Here is a 19,490-nt window from a genome sequence, read left to right as displayed (position 1 = left end):
CCTCCCTTCCCTCACCTAAGCCAACCCGAGCAACCTGACAGCAGCTGGAGGACGAGCAACAACTGGCTCTTGACAGGCCTTAGCCCCCACAGCAGGAAGCAACCTGGTCTCTCAGGAAACCGCAGTCTTGTACCCCTATAGATGGGTGCTTCCCCCTTCCTCCATTTCCCATGTCTTTGCTGCCATATAGGTCTTTGCAGCGCAGACAGGGAGGAGGTGAGGTCAGAAGTGAGGAGGGAGCTGGGCAAGAAGGATCTAGGACTGCGGCCGTGCAAGTGGGGAGCTGCAGAGACCCAGGAGCCTGTGAGCAGGTCTCAGGTGCTGTGGTCGGCCACGTGGCAGCTAGGGACCAGGAGCAGCACCACAGACTATGCCCTGAGGGTTCCCGCTACCCTCTAGAGCGCAGGCCCTGTGGAGTAGACGACACCTGCTGACCTGGGACCCAGCTACCCTCAAGATCATGGGACATGGGGCGGGGGGGGGGGGACAGAAAAGATGGGCAGCCCTGAACAGAGACAGGCATTAACAGGGAAGGCAGGCTCCAAAGCCAGACTACCTGGGTTTGACCCTCATGCCTATCACTGACTAGTTACACGTCCCAGGACAAGTTCCCTTCACCTCTTTGTGCCTCAGTTTCCTAATCCATAAAACGGAGGTGATAACGACCTACCCTGCAGAGCTGTTGAGAGGGTGTGACCTGATTAACACACCACTGCGCATTTGGTGACTGAGCTTTAAAGCAGTAAAGGAGAGGGGAACAGGTGGTGGGTGGCGGAGGAGAGCCTGGCCCAAGGGAGGTCCCCTGCTCCTGGAGTCAGGGGAGTGAGACCCCCAAGGCCCCTGACCTTCAACCTCTGCAGGCAGTTGTGTGCCTCTCTGCACAGCTATGCTGAGGATGCTCCCTGAGAGGAGGTAGAGGGCGATGCTCAACAGATTCAGCCACCAAACCACCTGCGTGGGAAGCAGAAGAGCAGGGTGAGAGGAAGGCCACGCTCTCCACAGGCGCAGCTGGAGGGACCAACTGGAAGAGGCGAGGCACTCACCGGGTTGCCGAGCAGATACACTCGGAAGTCTGTGTCATTGACCCCTGAGAAGCGCAGGCCCTGTGGAGTAGACGACACCTGCTGACCTGGGACCCAGCTCACCCCAGCAGCATGGGGAGTGGGGAAGTCAGGGAGACTGGTCCCCTTTCACGGACAGGGAGCCTGCACAGAAGTCACAGGACATGCAAGCCCTACATGCACTCTCTAAAAGGCTGGGTGGAATCAACAGAAAACTGAGCCCTATGCTAGCACAGGCCTCGGGCTGCCATCCTCGCACCCCACCTCTACTGAGTCTCGGCAGCCTCCTTGGGCTTCATTTCCTGGGAGGAGCTCAACCTTGGGCCCTACCTGATAGTTGATAGGCCAGTGCCAGGGTTTGGACGTGAACTCGTTGTCCTTGGGTTTGAGGCCATTGTTTCCCTGTGGGAAAGTGGCAAAGAAAGTCAGTCAAGACAGATCTAGAAAGCTGACAGAAAAGTGAGGTACAGTCATATCAGATAAAAGGCCAAGTGGCAAAAGAAACCCTCCTTCTCTGTCTCCCTCGTTAGTCACCGTGCCCCTGCTCTCCCAACAAGCTCCCTCCATTTCCTACCAGACAGTCCATTCAGCCTCTGCGTGCTTGACAGAAAGAGAAACTAGGGACTTGTTTCCCATGGAGACAAAATATGTCCCCGTCTTCCAGGTCTAGGAGAAGGTATAAAGAGAGTCTGGGGGGAAGGGGTATAAAATTAGGACTGACATATTTGTTCCCTTGGAAGGCCAATTCTAGACAGAGAACCTGAAACTCTGGTAAGTTCCTGAGCTTTTAAAAAAAGTTACTATGAGTTTTTTTCCTAAATGCCCCCCCCCATGCCATTTTATACCACAGCTATACTGAAACCTTGCTGTATACATTTTTTTTTTTAAATCGAGACTGTTTTGTGCTCCCAAAATGCATTTTCATCATCGGAAGCGATGTTGTGAGGGTTGAGAATACACACTGCAGCCTGAAGGAACCATACTCACTTTACACAGAAGCCAAGCATAGCCAAATCAGGCCCTTGCTAGAACAAGAAGGAAAAAGATCAGGATCCCAATACTAACCACCAGGCAGGTCTCACCGTGAGATACTACACAGGCCGTGTCTTGCTCCTGAGGGGGAGCAAGGGGCGTCGAGCAAGGTCAGGGTTCTTAACCTTGGCACTACTTACACCAGGGGCTGGAGAAGTCTCTGATGTGAGGATGCTCTCGCAAGGGGTAGGATGTTTAGTATCCCCTGCCTCTACTCATTAGACACCAGGAGCACCTGTACACATCAGCTATGCCAGCCAAAAATGTTGCTAAACGTTGCCAAATATCCCAAGAGGTGAAATCACCCTCTTTTTGAGAACCACCGACCTAGCCCAAGAAAGATCCGGAAGGTCTGGTTCAGTCAACTGTCAACCAGCATCTTACTAATCCAGCTCAAGGGGTTAGGACTCACTTGAAGGCCTCCCCCCCATGGTGGCTTGGTTCCTCCAGGATCTAAAGTGCTAAGTGTGGCCTCCCTGGTGGCGCAAGGGGTTAAGTCTCAGCACTAATGAAACTATCAGCAGCCACTGCAGCATGAGTTCAATTCCTGGTCAGGGAGCTGACCCACATGGCACAGCAGACCTCTCCTGTCTCGCCCGCTGCTCCCCTCAGCAGTGTATTTCAGTAGATCTGCCTGTTCTGTTCCACTCTGTCTCTAGTGAATTCTCTCACCTCCCCCCCTTGGCCTACACCCCAGTTCTTGGATGCATAAATAAATAAATCTAAAAAAAAAGTGCTAATTGTATGTGGGGGGTGGGTGGGAGGCAGGGAGGGCGCCATATGTGTCAGACTCAAAGATCAGCCCAGTCCCAGTCCCTGAGCCACTCCAGCCATCTGAAAGGTCTCAGAATGAAGACTGAATCATTTTGGACTCCTGGAGCAGCTTCTAAGAGAAATCAATTCCTTCAAAGCAAACAGTCCAGTCCTAAACGCAGAGATTCCAGCCAGAGCCGTAACAAATTAAGGGCATCTTAGTCATTACATTAAATTGTGAGAAATTCAGCTCCTTTACTAAAGCAAGAAATGGAAGAAAGAAGAAATCTGTAGCCATTGCAGGCATGTGCATTTGTATGGTGTTCTCTACCCTTAAAATCGAGAGTGGGCTCGGTGCAGCCAGCCTCCCCAGGCAAGGCGGCCTGCTCTGCCCGAGTCTCAGCCCTCCACTCAGCTAGCAGAAAAGCCTTCAGTCTCTGTAGCCCAGACCCACTATTTTGAGCTCCCTCCCCATCCTGACTCTATTGGTTGAACAAGAAAGGTACTCTAGGTCCCTTTTCTTCCTTGACTCTACCTCTCAGACAATGAAAGAAATAAATGATTTAGACTTAGCCTTAAAATTCTACCCAGACCTAGAATGATATTTTGACTGACAGGCATGTATTCCAAAGAAATATATCATCAGGCCCCAGTGACAGCTGCAAGATGCGGGTCAGAGAAGAAGCGACCCAAAGATTGCTTAATGTCAACTCATCACCTCCCAATGTGCAGAAATGACAAAATTTGAATTTTTCATTTAATCTGGTGAAATAAGTCAACTATATTTACTGAGAACTGCTTATATAATCACTTCTAAGAAAATCCACTTGACAGGGGCTCACCAGGGAAAAACAACAACTGCTACACCTCTCTGCACCCCGTGGGTGGAGCGATCATCATACATCTGGCTCGAGATACAGCTGATTCTTAAACATCATTCCTGCAGACACTGGTTTTCCATAAACCTGGGTAAAGAGGTCTCCCCCTAAACATCAAAGCTGCAGCAGTTTCTCCAGTGCACAGGGAAGATGTAAGCTAGAAGGTAGAATTATCTCATGTAAAGATTTCCTCTCTCAGTTGCCTTAAGTCCTTGATGCTGTGCTGACCGCCATCAGCTACTAATGAGAGTGCAAACAATAAGTCTTAGAAAACCTTAAAAAGAGTCAACCATGCCCAGGGGTTGAAAGGGCTCATGGTTGGGATTTTATATAGCACAGAAACACCATGCTCAAATTAGCTTTTCACTGAGTTGGTCCAAATTCATTTGATGGAATGAATGATCGGTCAAGTCCCAGGATCTTCAACCAAGAGCATGGTGATTTTGCAGGCGCTCTGCCACTTGAACAGATTTGAGAATCACTCCGAGGCAGCGGAATGTAGTAGTAACTAGCACTGACTCTGAAAGGCTGTCAGCCTGGTTTTGAAGCCTGGATCCACTTTGTACATTTAGCTGTGTGACCCTGGGCATGTTCCTTAACTTCTCTGTCCTCCAATTTCCTCAACTGTAAATAGGGAACAATAGCCTCCACAGGCTTGCACTAAGTATTAAATTAGTTAATATATGCACAGAGCTTAAGAGCAGGGCCTGGCACAGAAGAACTACATAATGCTGACAGGTATCGTCATTGTTAGCACCGCCACCACCACCACCATCGCCTGACAAGGGAAATGACTACACTTTCAAAGTTCTCCACTAGGGGGCAGTGAATCTATACCATGGCTACTGGTCTGTGAGCCAAATTTGGGGGATGATCAAGAGCTCCCTGAGAGAAGCCACCAAATGGGAAGGCACCATATACCCGAATCATCACCATGTGGGACTCCAGCAACATCTCAGAAAAACTGGGCTGCAGCACGTCCAGACTGATGTTTGGCACTAGAGGAAGAAATGACAAGAGGAAAATATTTGTCACATATTCTCTCACAGCTGTCCACGGATATCCACATGGCCACCAGAGTCCAGAGCCGCTTTCCTGACGAGCTGACAAGTAGATGCGTGTTGAGGAGTTGGAAGAAAGTGTGGCTTAGTCCTTGATCATTCACTCAGCTTGTCCTAACCACCCGTCAGATTTCCGAGAAATACAAAGGCAAATTGTTAACAAGGCCCAGGGCTCAGACCATGCCCTTTGCTGTAGTTCTGGTTCGGTGCCGCTCTCCTGCTAAGCAGAAGGTCTTTGAGGACAGGGGCCAAGTCTATCTCATTCAACAATATATCCCAGGGCTTATCACAGTTCCTGACATATTCAGTGAAGAGCTCATTAACTGGCTGGTTAAACTTGGTGGTAAAAAGAATAAAATGGGAAAGACAGAGAAGAGAAATCAAGCAGAAGTTTGAAGGGGCAGAGTTTAGGATGAATGATGAATCCAAAAACTTACTGAGTTGAAGATGAAACTGAAGGAGGAATTGGAGCTGGGGGTACAGATAAGGGGAACAGAGCAAGGGCTGTGGCCTCACTTTTCAGAAAAGTGTTGCTGGATGTGGGGAGGGCAGGCACTCTCCACAGGGGCAGAAAGGGAAAGAACTGGCTGCTCTGAGTCTTGAGGGTGGGAGGTGTCCATGGTGCAGTAGATAGAAAAGCCCAGAAGGAGAAGAGGAAGATGGACCTGCACTACAGGTGGCAAGGAAAGAGCTAACACAGTGAAAGGCAAGGACAATGAAAAATGGCAACTCACTCTGGTGCCAAGTGAGGTCACTGCTTATGTCAGGGAGATGAGTCTAAGGCTGGGAAGACACAGGAGCTACTTATCTAGATAACTCATCAAAGAGATTATGCTGAAGAAAGGAAGCATATGGCAACAATAAGAGGAAGTGGCAGTAGAGTCTCTAAGGGCCCACTTTTCTAGGAGTTCATTATAAATGTTTCCCTTCAGAGCCAGCCCAGAAGTGACCTCACTCACATTTGGGATTGATATGATCCTCCACATTCCAGATGGAGCTGAGGGTTTCCTTTAGATATGGTGTGCAAGTAACTTCCAACTGCTCCCAGCCCCTGTGAAAAGCAGTCACAGATGTCTCTCGTAAGGCCAGAGAATAGCCCTGTCAGCTGCTCTTAAATTTGTGGAACCCCTTTTTCTCAAGCCAGTGACAATGCTTTTTTCAAGCTCCCACTTTTATATCCCGCAACTCTCTCACGAGTAGTCTAGGGTACATATTCCCATTTTAGAAAAACTCCTAGGTCCACAGAGCTGCCACAAGCCAGATGTACAAGTGTTCCACTGTCAGAAAACACTGAACACCAAAGCCACTCTGGAGCTCTGTGTTCCAGAACACACCTGATGCCTTTGTTCCCACCACCTACCACTAAGAAAAAGTGAGCATGTAGATAAACATTGACTATTGTTAAATGGAAGCTTCTAGTATACTCCTTGCAGTGTGAAAGTATGAGCTTCTACTGGGACATTCAAACACCGAAGACTCACCACTTGGGCAGGACCTTTCCTGAGGAGCCCAGGACACAGCCCGTGACCAGATGGATGAGGCGGATTCGACTTCTCAGCACCTTGATCCGGTTTCCAAATTTTCTGTTTACAACCTCAATCCGCCAGAAATCATTGGAGTCTCCTGTCCCATTCTGCCACATTGATCAAGAAAAAAAATACCAAGAAAGTAAGATGACTTTAGAGAAGTCATGTCAGAAAAGGAAGAGGGCCACCACTTCAGGCACCACTGTTACAAAGTCAAGACAAAATTCGCCTCAGTGATTAAGATATGAAAGGGAACAAGAGGGCCATGGAAATATGCTAAGTGATGGCCACTACTTCAGCATATTACATACAAGAAAAGTAGCATAACTCCTGGAATTTGAAGTCAAACTGTATACTTCCAAGGGCTAAAGCTTGAGTTCTAAATAAACGCTTTTGCCCTTAAACCAAACTAAAGATACCACCCTGAGAGAACAGATTGAGCCATTTGCTTTCATTTCCTTGGACACTCGCTCACCTCAGTCAGAAAGGTCTGTCTGTATATTGTATTTTGGAAATAAAACAGTTGTGTCCACTTCTAAGGAGATGCCCACCAGAAAAATATGAGAAAGTTCAGTGTTAGTTGTGGTTCAAGATGGGACAAGCAAATATAGAGGGCTGGGAAGTCAACTTAAGGAATCCCGAATCTTTAGTGACACACCAAAGCCCCTAGAGGGGGATGCAATAGTCATAAAGTCTAGTTGCCCACTAATTGTTTTTGTTTTCAACTTACTCCCCAAGTCATATAAATATGCATAGAGCTTCCCCTGTTAACTGCCTCATCCAAAGGTAGTGAAAATCCAAAAGCAATGTGGGTAATATTCCTCTGCAGAACAGGGAGGTAATCCTTTAAAATAAAGCCAGTGAGAAGAATTTGGATCTGGCCAAGGATAAACATAGTCATCTGGAGCCAACTGTAGGTCTATGGCTTCTTTTTTTTTTTTTTTAAGATTTTTTTTTTTTAATTCATTTTTGCGTAGAACTGGGGTATAGGCCAGAGGTGTAGAGGGGAGGGGGTGGTGGTGAGAAGATTCACCAGAGACAGAGTGGGAAGCTGAACAGGCAGATCTACTGAAATCCACTGCTAAGGGAACAGCAGGCAAAACAGAAGAGGTCTGCTGCGCCATGTGGGTTAGCCTCCTGGCCGGGGATCAGTGGTTGTGATAGCGCTGAGACTTAACCCCTAGGACACCAGGGAGGCCCGGTCTGCGGCTTCTAAGACCAATGTGATTTTAAAAGAGACCCAAATAACCATATTTGACATTTATTATGTGTCAGAACTTAAAAATGGCATGATTACTATGGGAGGAAAGAAATGGAGACAGACTTCATAAGCTACTTTTTCCACAGCAACCACAGCCAGAAAAGTTCCCAAATGTTACGAGTCCCCATGCAGCCTCCAATCCAGAGGAACATTCCATAATTCTGGGGAGAATGTGTTTCACCACATGGTCCCGGGCCAGGCCCCACAATTTACATTCTGCTCATGCTCCAGTTGCCAACTTACTATGCCATAGCCAGTGACCTGATAGTGCTTCCGGGTCAGTGGGGCCTCATGATAGTGACTGTGCAAGTTCCGAGAAGTCCTGGAAGTTAAAGGAGAGGTGCCATTACCCTGAAGAAAAGAAACGTGATGTTCCTGTCTTTGCTGAGGATAATCCAAGTTGCTTCACAAAAAATTGGAATCTGAACTATTAAATAGAACATAACCAAGGAAGTTCTTGCTTATTTACTCAAAAGAAATATCCAGAGAATTGGAGAATTGCCCAAACCAAGAAGGACAGATGGTAGAAGTACTAGATACATGCCAAGAAAGGGACTAATTCAGGTGGGGCTGTGGGGGGCGGGGGGAGATAACGCCCTCGGTAACTTTGAAGTACTTGGCTTGAATTACAGTTTATAATCTACACATGCCTGAGATAGGTAAACTCCTACCATTCACTTTTCTACTCTCAACGCCAGTTTCATAAATTGGAGATCTGTGGAGGAGGTGGGGGTTTAACTTAACATCTATTTACTTGCGCTTTTAATAATAATCCTCACTGTTGTCATTAATAAAGTTTCATGATAACAATTTTGGAAATTTACAAAAACACAATTTAATAATTAAAACTTATTTAATAATAAAATACAGAATCTGTAAGATGTTGACAGAGTGAGAATACAGGGCTCCTCTCCTCTACAACAGGAGCAAGCACCCTAGGGAAGGGCTCTGTCCTGGAAAAGTAAAGAGAACAACTCCCAGCTTGTGGCCCCGCCTCAAATGCAATCTGTGCCCACCAATACATCTAATGCTCAAACACAGCCTAGAGTTTGAGGTTGGTAAGATACTAAAGGAGACATTTAGGTTGATGAGTTGGCCTAAGGGGAAGGGATCGGTGTGGGTCTCTACCATGCAACTCTCTTCCCACTGTACAGTAGGGAGCTTGGATTCTTGCTGCTCACTGGGGGCGACCTTATTGCCCAAGCTCCTTTCTCCTTATTACCCCTCACCAGTACCAGGTGTGAAGGCAGCAGTTTGCAAGTTTATCCCTATTAGAACCTAAAAAAAAAAAACCTAAAAATGAAGAGACATAAGATTATATCACAAACACTGGAGCAAAATAACCCCAAGAGAAATCTCAATCCATCAGAACAATGGAATAGACCTGAAGAGAAGTTTGAGGTAATATTTAAAACAATGCTAGCTGAATTAAAAAAAAAATGAATGATGCAAAACAGGAACAGAATAAAGAAAACATGAAACTACAATCAGAACTAATGAGTCTAAGAAATGTCTATATATGTGAATTTTAAAATATAGGAGGGGGAATCACAGCAGACAGAGAAAGGTAATGACGAGAATTTGTGAGCTCAAAAGCACAAGAGAACACACAAACAGAACAAGAGAGATAAAAGAACCAAAAAATGAAATCATGGAAGAGATCTTTGGAATAACCGAAAAAGAAATAACATCCATTTCATAGGGGTGCCAGAAGGAGAGACAGAGAAAGGCATAAAAAAATGTATTTAAAGAAATGATTGTTGAAACAAATGCCTGGGAAACAAACCAAACATCTTGATCTAAGTGATCCAAAGAGTCCCAAACAAAATAATATCAGACAAACACACTCCAAGACACATTATAACAAAAATGCTGAAAGGCGATGATAAGACAGAATATTAAAAACATTGAGGAAAAAAAGTAACCTGTAAGGGAACAACATCCATAGACTTTCCATTAGAAATCTGACAAGCAAGAAGGGATGGGAGGAGATATTTAAAGTACTCAAAGAAAAGATGTTCAGCTGGAATCCTTTGCCCTGCAAGATTAAGACAGAAGGAAGGGTAGGGAGCCTCACTGAAAAGCTAAGAGTTTTATCAACCCCAAGCTGCACATGAAATAAGAAAGGGGTTATTACAAAGCAGCAGAAAAACAAATATAAAGGTAACAGACACCTATTTTATACATCACCGAAGAGTAACGTGTCCCATCAGAACAAGTTTAAGACCAAACAATCCAAAGAGCTACAAAAGTAGTCCATTACATAATAACCTCAACAGGACTATCAAACAAAAATCAATGGAAATAACACAGAGGACAACAGAAATGGAACCTAAACAAAACTTAATAGGAAGATGCAAACAACAAAATGACAAAACAAACAAAAGAATGGCAATAAGAGCAGAAATAAATGAAATAGAAATGAAAAAAACCACAATTTCCAAAGAATGCAAAACTATCAATTCACTAAAAAAAAAAAAAACAACAAAAAACAACTATAAGGTCCCCAATGTTTATTTACAATACTTGGGAAAGGAAAGCAATCTAAATGCCCATAGGAAAAAAACTGGATGAGGAAGATGTGGTCTAGTCACTTTATGGACTACTACTCAGCGATGAGGCAAGATGAAATGTTGCGGAACTCTTCTGCACTGTTGGTGGGAGTGCAAACTGGTCCAACCACTATGGAGAGCTGTGTGGAGATTTCTGGACCTACTACACATAGAGCTTCCACAGGATCCAGCAATTCCACTCCTAGGTATTTACCCAAAGGACACAGAAACATCAATTCCAAAGAGCACCTGCACCCCTATGTTTATAGCAGCACTGTTTACAATAGCTAAGCTTTGAAACAACCCAAATGCCCAAAAATAGATGACTGGATCAAGAAGATGTGGTACATATATACCATGGAATATTACTCAGCATTCAAAAAAGATAAACACATGCAATTTGCAGCAACATGGATGGCGCTGGAAGGGATCATGCTCAGTGAAATAAGCCAAAAAGAAAAAGAAAAATACCGGATGGTCTCACTCATAGCAGGAATCTAGAAAACTTAAATAAGGGACCAGGAAAATGAATAACTATAAGAAAGTGAAAATCAAAATCAACAAAAACTATGAACCAGAGGCACTTTTTGGGGGGTGGGGGGCGGGAGGGGAGGGATTGGGGTCAGAATGGGGGGATTGCAATTGTATGGGGAATATAAAAATAAAATTTATTAATTAAAAAAAAAGATATTCAATAAATAGAACTTTGGTTGGCTAGTTGTCTTGGGAAAGAGAAAGGAGAATTAAAGATGATGGATTTTTCTGAAAAAAAAAAAAATAGCAAATGGAAGGAGCTTGAGGGAATTATATATAGTCAAAATGACAAAGACAAATACTGGACATTTATACAGCAAATGATTCAACTAAGTGAAATACTTATGAAATAAGCAATCATTAATAAATGAAGTGAGGTCACTGAGGTTTGGAGGGAGGTGAGAGAAAGGGTCAAAGAGGATACAAGGGGTGGTGGTGGGAATAAAAATAAAATAAATATGTTAAGTATCCCCAGTCCTCACTAGGAAAAAAAATATACATTGTCTTTCTATATATAATCACTGTTTTTAAAAAAATCTGTATCTGATAATTCTACTATATGAAATGTTTGCAGGGCTGCTTCTGTGTCTATTGTTTATTTGTTCTTGTACAGAGTGCCCTATTTCCTTCTGTGCTTAGTTATTTTTTACTGTGTACCACTCACTGTCACTGAGAAACTATTTATGGGCATGGATGACAATGTCTTCCCCAAAAGAAAATTTACATTTGTTTTTTAGCCAGGCATCTAGGAGACATTACCACTTTGGAGGATCGTATTCATTTAAATTCATGGCTTCAAGATGTTGAGCCCTCCAGGAGAAAAGCATTTGGGCTACAAATCCACGTGAAGGTAACTGGCAGTTACAACTTCTCAGGAGCCAGAGGTAATATCCCCTCCCACCCCACCCCACCACACCAGCCCTCCCACAGCTCTGCTAGATACCAAAATCACTTTTCCTGGGCACAGGTGGATAGAGCAGATTTACCTTTACCCTGTCTGTGGGGGCTCCAAATTGGGGGGAAGGATCACTTAATAAATTACCCCTTTGGGTGCATATGGAGTTTTTAACTTTAAAACTCCTCTCAGGAAGCAGCGCAAACCACAGATCAAAACGCAAGATTGTGGGATAAAGGCAGAAGCGGAGGCTGTGTCCTACTTATTTCTCTGGATTCCGTCTTCCACTTAGATTGGCTTAGAAATTCTTTACTTCCTTGTTAGCTCCTTGATGCTTTTAAGAAGCTTATATTATTCCATCATTTCTACTCATCCTCAGAGAGAACACTGGGTAAATATACCAGCTTGCCAAATTCTCAGAAACAGACTCCTACGTCTTTCTATAGGCAGCCACTTAAGCAGCAGCTTTGGGCAACTCAAATTGTTTTCTTTTTCCCTCTAGGAAAAGAGAAAGTGAAAAATACTCTCAAAACTTAAAGTTCCCCAAAGTCAGAATAGGCAGGCAAAGGCTGGCCTGCTTATTTTATCAACCTTAATAAAATAATCCTCCCATTCTAGCACACAGACTTGTTCCATTTACTAGAACCTCATCCAAATTTGACTACTGTTTATTTCCAGCCTTAAAGAACTCCCAACCTTTGGTGCCCACACCTTATTTAGCCCAAAAAGCAAATTTACTTACTCTTTGTGTTCCAGTCGAATGATGTCTCCATGTCTTACAAACTCCACTGGAAATGAAGGGTCTAAGGGATCTGCCAAGAAGAAACAAGCATTGATATCTGAAATCGCTCACTCCTTAGGTTAGTATTAATTGTTGGCCTACCGGTCAGAGCTATAGCACCACGTGGTATGTGCTAAAGATACTAACAGAGCACTGTGACAGCAGACCTCTCCTGTCTCCCCCGCTGCTCCCCTCAGCAGTGTATTTCAGACAATCCATCTGTTCTGCTCCCCACTCTGCCTCTGGTGAATCCTCTCACCCCTTGCACCTCTAGCCTATACCCCAGTTCTTCTATGCAAAAAAAAAAAAAAAAAAAAAAAAAAAAAAAGCCAACAAAACCAGCACTGTCAGGGCAAAGAGAGAGGGTTCTTAACTATCTCAGAGGGTGGAGAAACGGTGAAGATGAGATGATGATTGAAGAGACTCTTAAAAGAGGGGGAAATATTGTCAGAGGAACAAGTAAGAGTACAGAGGTAGGAAAGGACAAAACTCAACTTGATCAACGGTAAATGGCTTCACACATTCAGAAAGCAGAGTGGGAACAGACGAGGATGTGAACAAGGAGGCAGCCTGTACGCCAGGCTAGGAACGTGGTCCTTTATCTGAAAAGCACTGAAGCCCCCACTGGGTGATTTTTAAGCTGGAAAGCTAAATAATAAGATTTTCCTCTTAGCAGTACAAATACAGTGTTCCAAAAATTAATCCATGTAAATGACCATTTGTCTGGCTCTCTTTCAGACCAAATTTTAAGCCCTACAAAATTTGTTAGTGGTTGTCTGGCAATAGAGGAAAATAAAATGATGAGAGAGACTACTTGTCTTCATCAGCAATCAAGACTGAGCAGGATCTGGAAAGGCAATGACAATGGAAAAGGACATGGCAGTAATCAGAGCAACACGGAGGGTCCTTGAAGATTTCTGTCTCCAGCAGTGACACACTAACACTTGAGGTCAAGAGAGACAAATCTGCCAGCACAAATCACTGGCTCTCATGAGAATCAGAGAACTCGGCTGTGGAGACACCCATTCCTACTCTGCCTTTTAAGTTCTCTTAAAAAGATTAATCAGCAAGATGACAAATCAAATACGTCAACTGGGAAGGAAGTTTTATTTCATATGGACTTGAGGGGAAGGATGTTTATGGCCATTAAGAACACAGAGACCTTCGTATGCACAGTTCCCAACCCCAAAGTGCTTGTAAGATCTCTACAGTCACATAAATCCTGAGTTGATTGGGTGAAATGCACCCATCTTTACACAGAAGTCACAAAAGAATAACCAGCCAGCGACGTTCAGAGCTGTGCCCCTGTGGCTTTAGAAGTAAAGCTGGTCTCCCTACACCCCCTCACTGTGGCAGGCCACCTGCGCCTGGCCTGCTGGACCTGAACACAATCAACACCAGTATCACAAGGTGCAGAAACAGACCCTGTGGAGTGGCGTCATCATCTGTGACTGAGGAGTAGACTGCGAAGGCAGAGATTGTGTATGCCACATTTCTAGGCTAAAATCCACAGCAATCAGAGGAGGTGTGGAAAGGAACAAAGAAGGCAAATTTAGATAGTAGCCGCCCACTTCCCCCACAAAGGCTGTGGTGCAGCAAACAGGCTGAGGCAGGTGGTACTTGCTGAGGAGACAGAGAATAGCTGTGGCATAGACAATCAGTGAGCTCCTCTCAGCTGCAGCAAAAGGCAGAGGCGCAGGTAACAGGCTATCTGACCAAAGAGAAGAAGATCCAAATATAGCCCTAGTCATAAAGCCCCAAGAGCTCCACAGGTGTGCTCAGAGCAGCTTTGCCCAACCCAATCAGGGGGAGTCCATCAGCAGGCATCAGGTGAAGGCCCAAGCACCCACTGAACAAGCCCAGCCACAGGACTGGGGGGCTCAGACGCCCAGCTGACTGGCACAGGCCAGGGGTAAGCAGTGGGCAGCAGCACTGGAGCAAGCACAGTGACTTGAGCTGCACCATATGCTGGGGTCTGCGAGGTGTGGCATGCTCTGAACAAGAAGCGAGAGCTGTCACCTGGTGCCCAGTGTTGGGCTATTCAGCAGCCCCAAGCGGCATGTCGAGAGAACCAATTCTAGATTAAGTCTGAGTCTTGGCCTGGTTCTCTGGCCTCAAAATGACAGCTCCAAGAGTGAGATCTCATCTGTCTTGCTCACTGCTTATTTCGTGGGCTGACAATAATACTTGGAACACAGCAGGTGCTCACTAAGTAATTGTTGAAAGGCTAGCTGAGATCATTACAGATGTTGTTAAAGAATATGCAGCGTTCCAGCTCAGTATCACTCTTTTCGAGGAAAGATCAACATTAAGGAGACTCAAAGTAATAACACAAGAAGCATCAGTTCCCTACCACATTACCTGCATTTGTGTTTTGTTTCTTGATAATCCAAAGATTATTGTAGTCCTTGTGCAAATAGGTGGTGACCTGAGTGGGGTGGGGGAGGAAGAAAGGGGTGGGAGAGAGAAAGACCATCACTGTCAGCAAGGTTGGCCACAGGTCAATCAATAGCAAACCAGTGTGGCTTAAATGTCTTTCAGAACCCCCAGCCACCAAGCTGAGGGGCCATGACCCCCAACGGGGTTCAGAAGTAGCATTAGCGAGTGGGATTCTCTACTTTCTTTGCATTTAGGAAGTCTTATCCACAAGAACATTTTTGATTCCTCTCTTTGTGTCTTTCAACTTTATCTTTAAAGTTCCAGCCTCCAGGGGCCTCCCTAATGGCACAAGAGGTTAAGACGCTACCTATGAAGCCATCCGCAGCCACTGCAGCACGAATTTGATCCCCAGTTGGCCAGGGAGCTAACCCATATGGTGCAGCAGACCTCTCCTGACTCACCCACTGCTCACCTCAGCAGTATATTTCAGTCAATCCGCCTGCTCTGTTCCCACTCCGTCTCTGGTGAATCCTCTCACCCCTCCCCCAAACCTCTGGCCTGAATTGGGGTTCTTGTATAAATATGCATAAATAAATTAAATAAATAAATATGCATAAATAAATAAAAATAAAAATAAATAAAATAAATAAAGTTCCAGCCTCCAAGGGAAGGAACCATTACAGCTTGTGTAACGGTCTCCAGAACATAGAGGATATAGAGCATTTCAAAAAGTAATTAAGACCATGGCTCAAACTTTCTAAATGAAAAATTCACATCATATTTTCTAGTATGTGGTCAAATGAAAATAAAAAGCTCCATAAATATCTCACCAGAGATACCTAAAATTTTAACCCATAGTCATTTTGTGTACTGATTAAAAAATTACTTGTGTGTGTATACACATGCACACCCCTGTAATGTTGCAACAATCTAATGCCAAAAATCTGGAAAGAGTATAAATGTCCAATAACGGAGGAACACTTAGCATGATGGTATGTCCACAGGACAGGCTATTATTACACAAAACGTGCTGTACAATAGTTTCTGCTGGCCTAGGACAAGGCCTGTGAAAAGCTGACTCTATCACCAGGCTCAGTTCTGAGCACAGGGCCACACGCATCTCAGTTAATAACCACTATACTTCACTCATCATCCACTCTTGTGCCAGGCCCTGTGCCGAGCATGTGAGCCTCGCAGGAGCTGGCAGTCACATAGCAAAGAGGCGGGAAGAAGAAGCAACCCGATATGAACAGGGTTTGCACAAAGGCTTGTAAAGGGTGTCAAGAAAGTCGCTCCTATGAGAGAGACTCCCTCAGGGATAGGGGGTCACAGTGGCCAGAAGGAATAGCACAGATTACAGAAGCTGGAGTGGGTCAGGGGAAAGAGAAGGGTGCAGGAGGAAGAAAGTGAAGCAGGGGAAACAGCGCAGGCCAAGGACGGGAGGCAAGAAAGGGGCGGCTTCAGTCTGGCCAATGGGTTGGTGCTGGGGCAATGTAAGTGCAATAAAAGCTCACTGACCTGCTGCTGGCGGGCGCCGATGCCCTCCGGATAGAGGTGACTGTGGGAGTGGAGATAGCCAATGGCCATCCGTAGATTTTTCACAGTGATCACAGAGCCGTAGGCCAAGTCTGGGCGAAAGAGAGAGGGTGTGAGCTGGTAAAGGGCTAGAGCTACCCTGGAGGGGCCTCGGAAGCCACAGGATGCACTGACCCCTAAACTGCACGGGGCCCAGGACTGCCTAAAGCAGGACGCAGCTGCCCTCTCACTCCCAGAGTCCACCCAAAATGGAGCTCACTACAGGGTCTCACTGGTGCCCCCAGCACCCCCTCGTAGGAATGTTAAGAAGTTGGGTATTAGCAGCATTATTATCAAAGAATTGTTTATAAGTGCAAAAGATTAGAAGCAATTTGTCCTTCAGTCAAGGTCTACACATACACTCAGGGGAGTAAAGAAGGAAGCAGCGTTTTATGTCTTCAGCTGGAATGTTCTCTGAGATATAATATTATGACAGATGTGAAGATCAACTTTTCACTATATAATCTTTCTTCCCTTTAAATCTAGTGCCATTGAAGTAACCGTTCAATGGTGTTTTGGGGTTATGTCTTGTTTGTTTGGTTTTTCACTCTGAATTTAAAAGACAGCAACAGAGTAAATAGCTTACCCAAGAGCGTCCCCGCTTCTTGCAGGCTTGGCCATTGGGAAGCCTTTTTTCCTTATTACTGTCCACCTTCTCAGTCACCTAGATTCTGGCTGCCCCATCACTCCCCACCCCAAAGAAACAGGCCTCACTCCACCAGTGCTGGTCAACTCCTATCCTCCGTGGCTCATTCATCTGGTCAACAGAATCTGCCCATTACACTGTGGCTGCAGGCCTGGAAGAGCATAGTTTCGGAGAAGGTGGCTTTACACTGACAAGCTCAGGACAATGGGCAAGTGCGCCAGCAAAGGTGTGACCATGTGCTCTGGTGGGAGCACAGAGCAGGGCAATGATTTCATGTCCAAGGAGTGAGCAGAGGGTGGCTTGAAAGAAGAGATCCCAGCTGAATTAGGACTTCTAAATAATGAGTAGGACTCTGCTAATCTCACAGCTCCACTTTTCTGAGTTCTTATTCCAGTCAACATATGCAGCCCCACATACTGCTGACCACCTTTGCTTCTTAAAATGCTCTCTGCCCCCCTTCTTCCCTCTCCCCTTCATGGACTACCCCTTTTCCATCCTCTTCTCTCATTCTCCAACCTCCTGCTTTCTGCAGTGGCCTGACCTAGGCCCCGTTCTCTTCCTCATCCTAGTTTCCTTACAGATCACAGCCACTGCCACGGCATCAATTACCTGGTTGTCAGCTTTGAAAGCATCGACCCCAAGCATCCACTGGCTCCACTGCACACAATCCCCCAAGGACTAAAAGTCAGCATCTCTAATGTGGAATCTGCCCTTCCAAACCAACTTTTTCACCTGCTTTCCTATTTCTCGTTCTTTCCCATTTGGCAGGCCCTCTGTGTTCCAGGCACTGTGTAAGCCACAAGAGACTGACAGACGTACGTAATCCTTGCCTCCAGGAAAAGTCCCCTGGACTCAAGTCTTCAGTGACATCTTCCTTTCTCCCTGTCCATGTACAATCTCCTTGAAACATGCTCCTTTGCCTTACCCCCGTGGCTCCTATCACCCTGCCCAGCTCAAGACCCCGCAACAGCTCCAGAGGATGCCCCCCGTTCTCCACTCCCCTCCACTTGTAGCCGTCCTACATCAGGGTCATCTCCTTACAGCACAGCACAGCCTTCCTGGCTGCCTCCTGCTCAAAGACCTTTACCAGGTCTCCACTATCTGTTTAAAGAAGTCAAACATCCCATCCAGACACTCCACCCATCATAATTTAGGCCCAACCTATCTTTTCAACCTTATCTTCCAGTACTTCTCTGCATATAACCATTGACTTGACTTTTGCCCTGTCCTTGGCCTTGACTGTGATATGCCTTCTGCCCACTGTGCCTTATCCTGCCTTTCCATCCCTTGACAGCTACTGATTCTTCCAAGGCCTGGCTCCAAGGCAACTCACTCTGTGTACCTCTGATCCCCTCCTCAGCCCCAGCAGAAGTAATCTCTCACACCCTTCAATCCTCACTGCTGTTTTCCCTCTTTATTATAAACTCAACACAGTCACCTCATGTGGGGCCCGACATAGATGCTATACTGAGGGCATCCATCCACAGCCTCCTATGTGGCTGATGCTTGTTCATTTACTATCTGTGAAGAAGTGAAAGGATGTCAGTCAAAGAACACCGTGGTGGACAGTGACCGCTGGCTGTGAAGGGCCTTGTTCTTTCACCAGATTCTCTGATTGGTCTTTCCACAGAGCTACTTTTGATGTTACAGATACAGTGGAGAAGTTATGGTTCAGGGTGTTTTCCTCTGCACTTCCTGTGCCCCAATTCACTCTCTTGAGCACTGGGGCCAGATCTCACTGGACCTTTCTCCCACTCTGCCATCCACAGACTAAAATAACTCAGTTTATCATCCTTGTCTTCTCCAACTCAACTCCCAGGAAAACCACCTGTCCTTCTACCTTTGTGATGGCCAAGAGATACTCACGTTCAGGGATGGAAGCATTGTGCAGGTTGTTTCCTGACAGGCGGGCCTGGAAGGCAGAACTGAAGAAGCCGTCACCAGGACCACTGTGGGGAGGGGAGGAGCAGAAGAGCGCCAAGTCAGTGGAGCAAAATTGTGATTTCCCAGGAGTCTTAGGAAAAGCTCTGCTCCATTATTTTAAAAGAAGTACAGCAGGAGTGGCAGCATGACGCTGTGGGGCAGAGACAGCTGATGGAGCCAGAGAAACCGGAGTCCAAACTTGACTCAGTCCCTTACCAGCCACATGACCGTTGGCACACACCGAACCTTATATTGTCTCAGTTGCTCATTTGTTAATTGAGAATTTTTAAAAGATCAAAAGAACTAAGGAATGATTATAATTAAATGAAATAATGTATACATGCATACATGTGCAACATATAACATGTGTTGAACATAGACCCTGAGACTTGGCTGCTACTCTTTAAATGGGAGTTACTATTATCATCCTCTCTCCAACTGCATCCTCTGAAGGCCCATCTCTGCTAAGCGTAAGGGCTTCATTTAGGGATAAGGGCAATTTGGCTGTGAAAAATTCTCCTCTGCTTTGGGCCAAGGTGCTGGCCTTTCTGAGTCCCTTGGATTCATCCAAAAGACAGAACACAGGCGGAAACAAAAAGAAGAAAAACCCTGGGGCCCTCTGCTATTATCCCA

At 45.6% G+C, this 19,490-nt stretch overlaps 1 protein-coding gene across 1 annotated transcript in view; it reads right to left on the bottom strand.

The window, feature by feature from the left end:
• POMT2 (protein O-mannosyltransferase 2) overlaps positions 1-19,490 on the bottom strand; it is a gene marked incomplete at its 3' end in the record, with an annotated part of 41,410 nt that overhangs the window by 1,435 nt on the left and 20,485 nt on the right. The window contains exons 8-18 of the mRNA XM_084240588.1: positions 18,801-18,883; positions 16,232-16,341; positions 14,696-14,762; positions 12,296-12,365; positions 7,816-7,894; positions 6,267-6,418; positions 5,745-5,836; positions 4,646-4,722; positions 1,392-1,463; positions 1,044-1,103; positions 846-951 (exon numbers count right to left, since the gene is read on the bottom strand). Coding sequence (XP_084096714.1) covers positions 846-951; positions 1,044-1,103; positions 1,392-1,463; positions 4,646-4,722; positions 5,745-5,836; positions 6,267-6,418; positions 7,816-7,894; positions 12,296-12,365; positions 14,696-14,762; positions 16,232-16,341; positions 18,801-18,883 — 968 coding nt within the window. The remainder of the gene's footprint in view (positions 1-845; positions 952-1,043; positions 1,104-1,391; positions 1,464-4,645; positions 4,723-5,744; positions 5,837-6,266; positions 6,419-7,815; positions 7,895-12,295; positions 12,366-14,695; positions 14,763-16,231; positions 16,342-18,800; positions 18,884-19,490) is intronic.

Source organism: Talpa europaea (assembly GCF_964194135.1).
Source record: "Talpa europaea genome assembly, chromosome: 8".
Lineage (NCBI taxonomy): Eukaryota > Metazoa > Chordata > Mammalia > Eulipotyphla > Talpidae > Talpa > Talpa europaea.
This window is presented reverse-complemented; position numbering and strand designations above follow the sequence as displayed.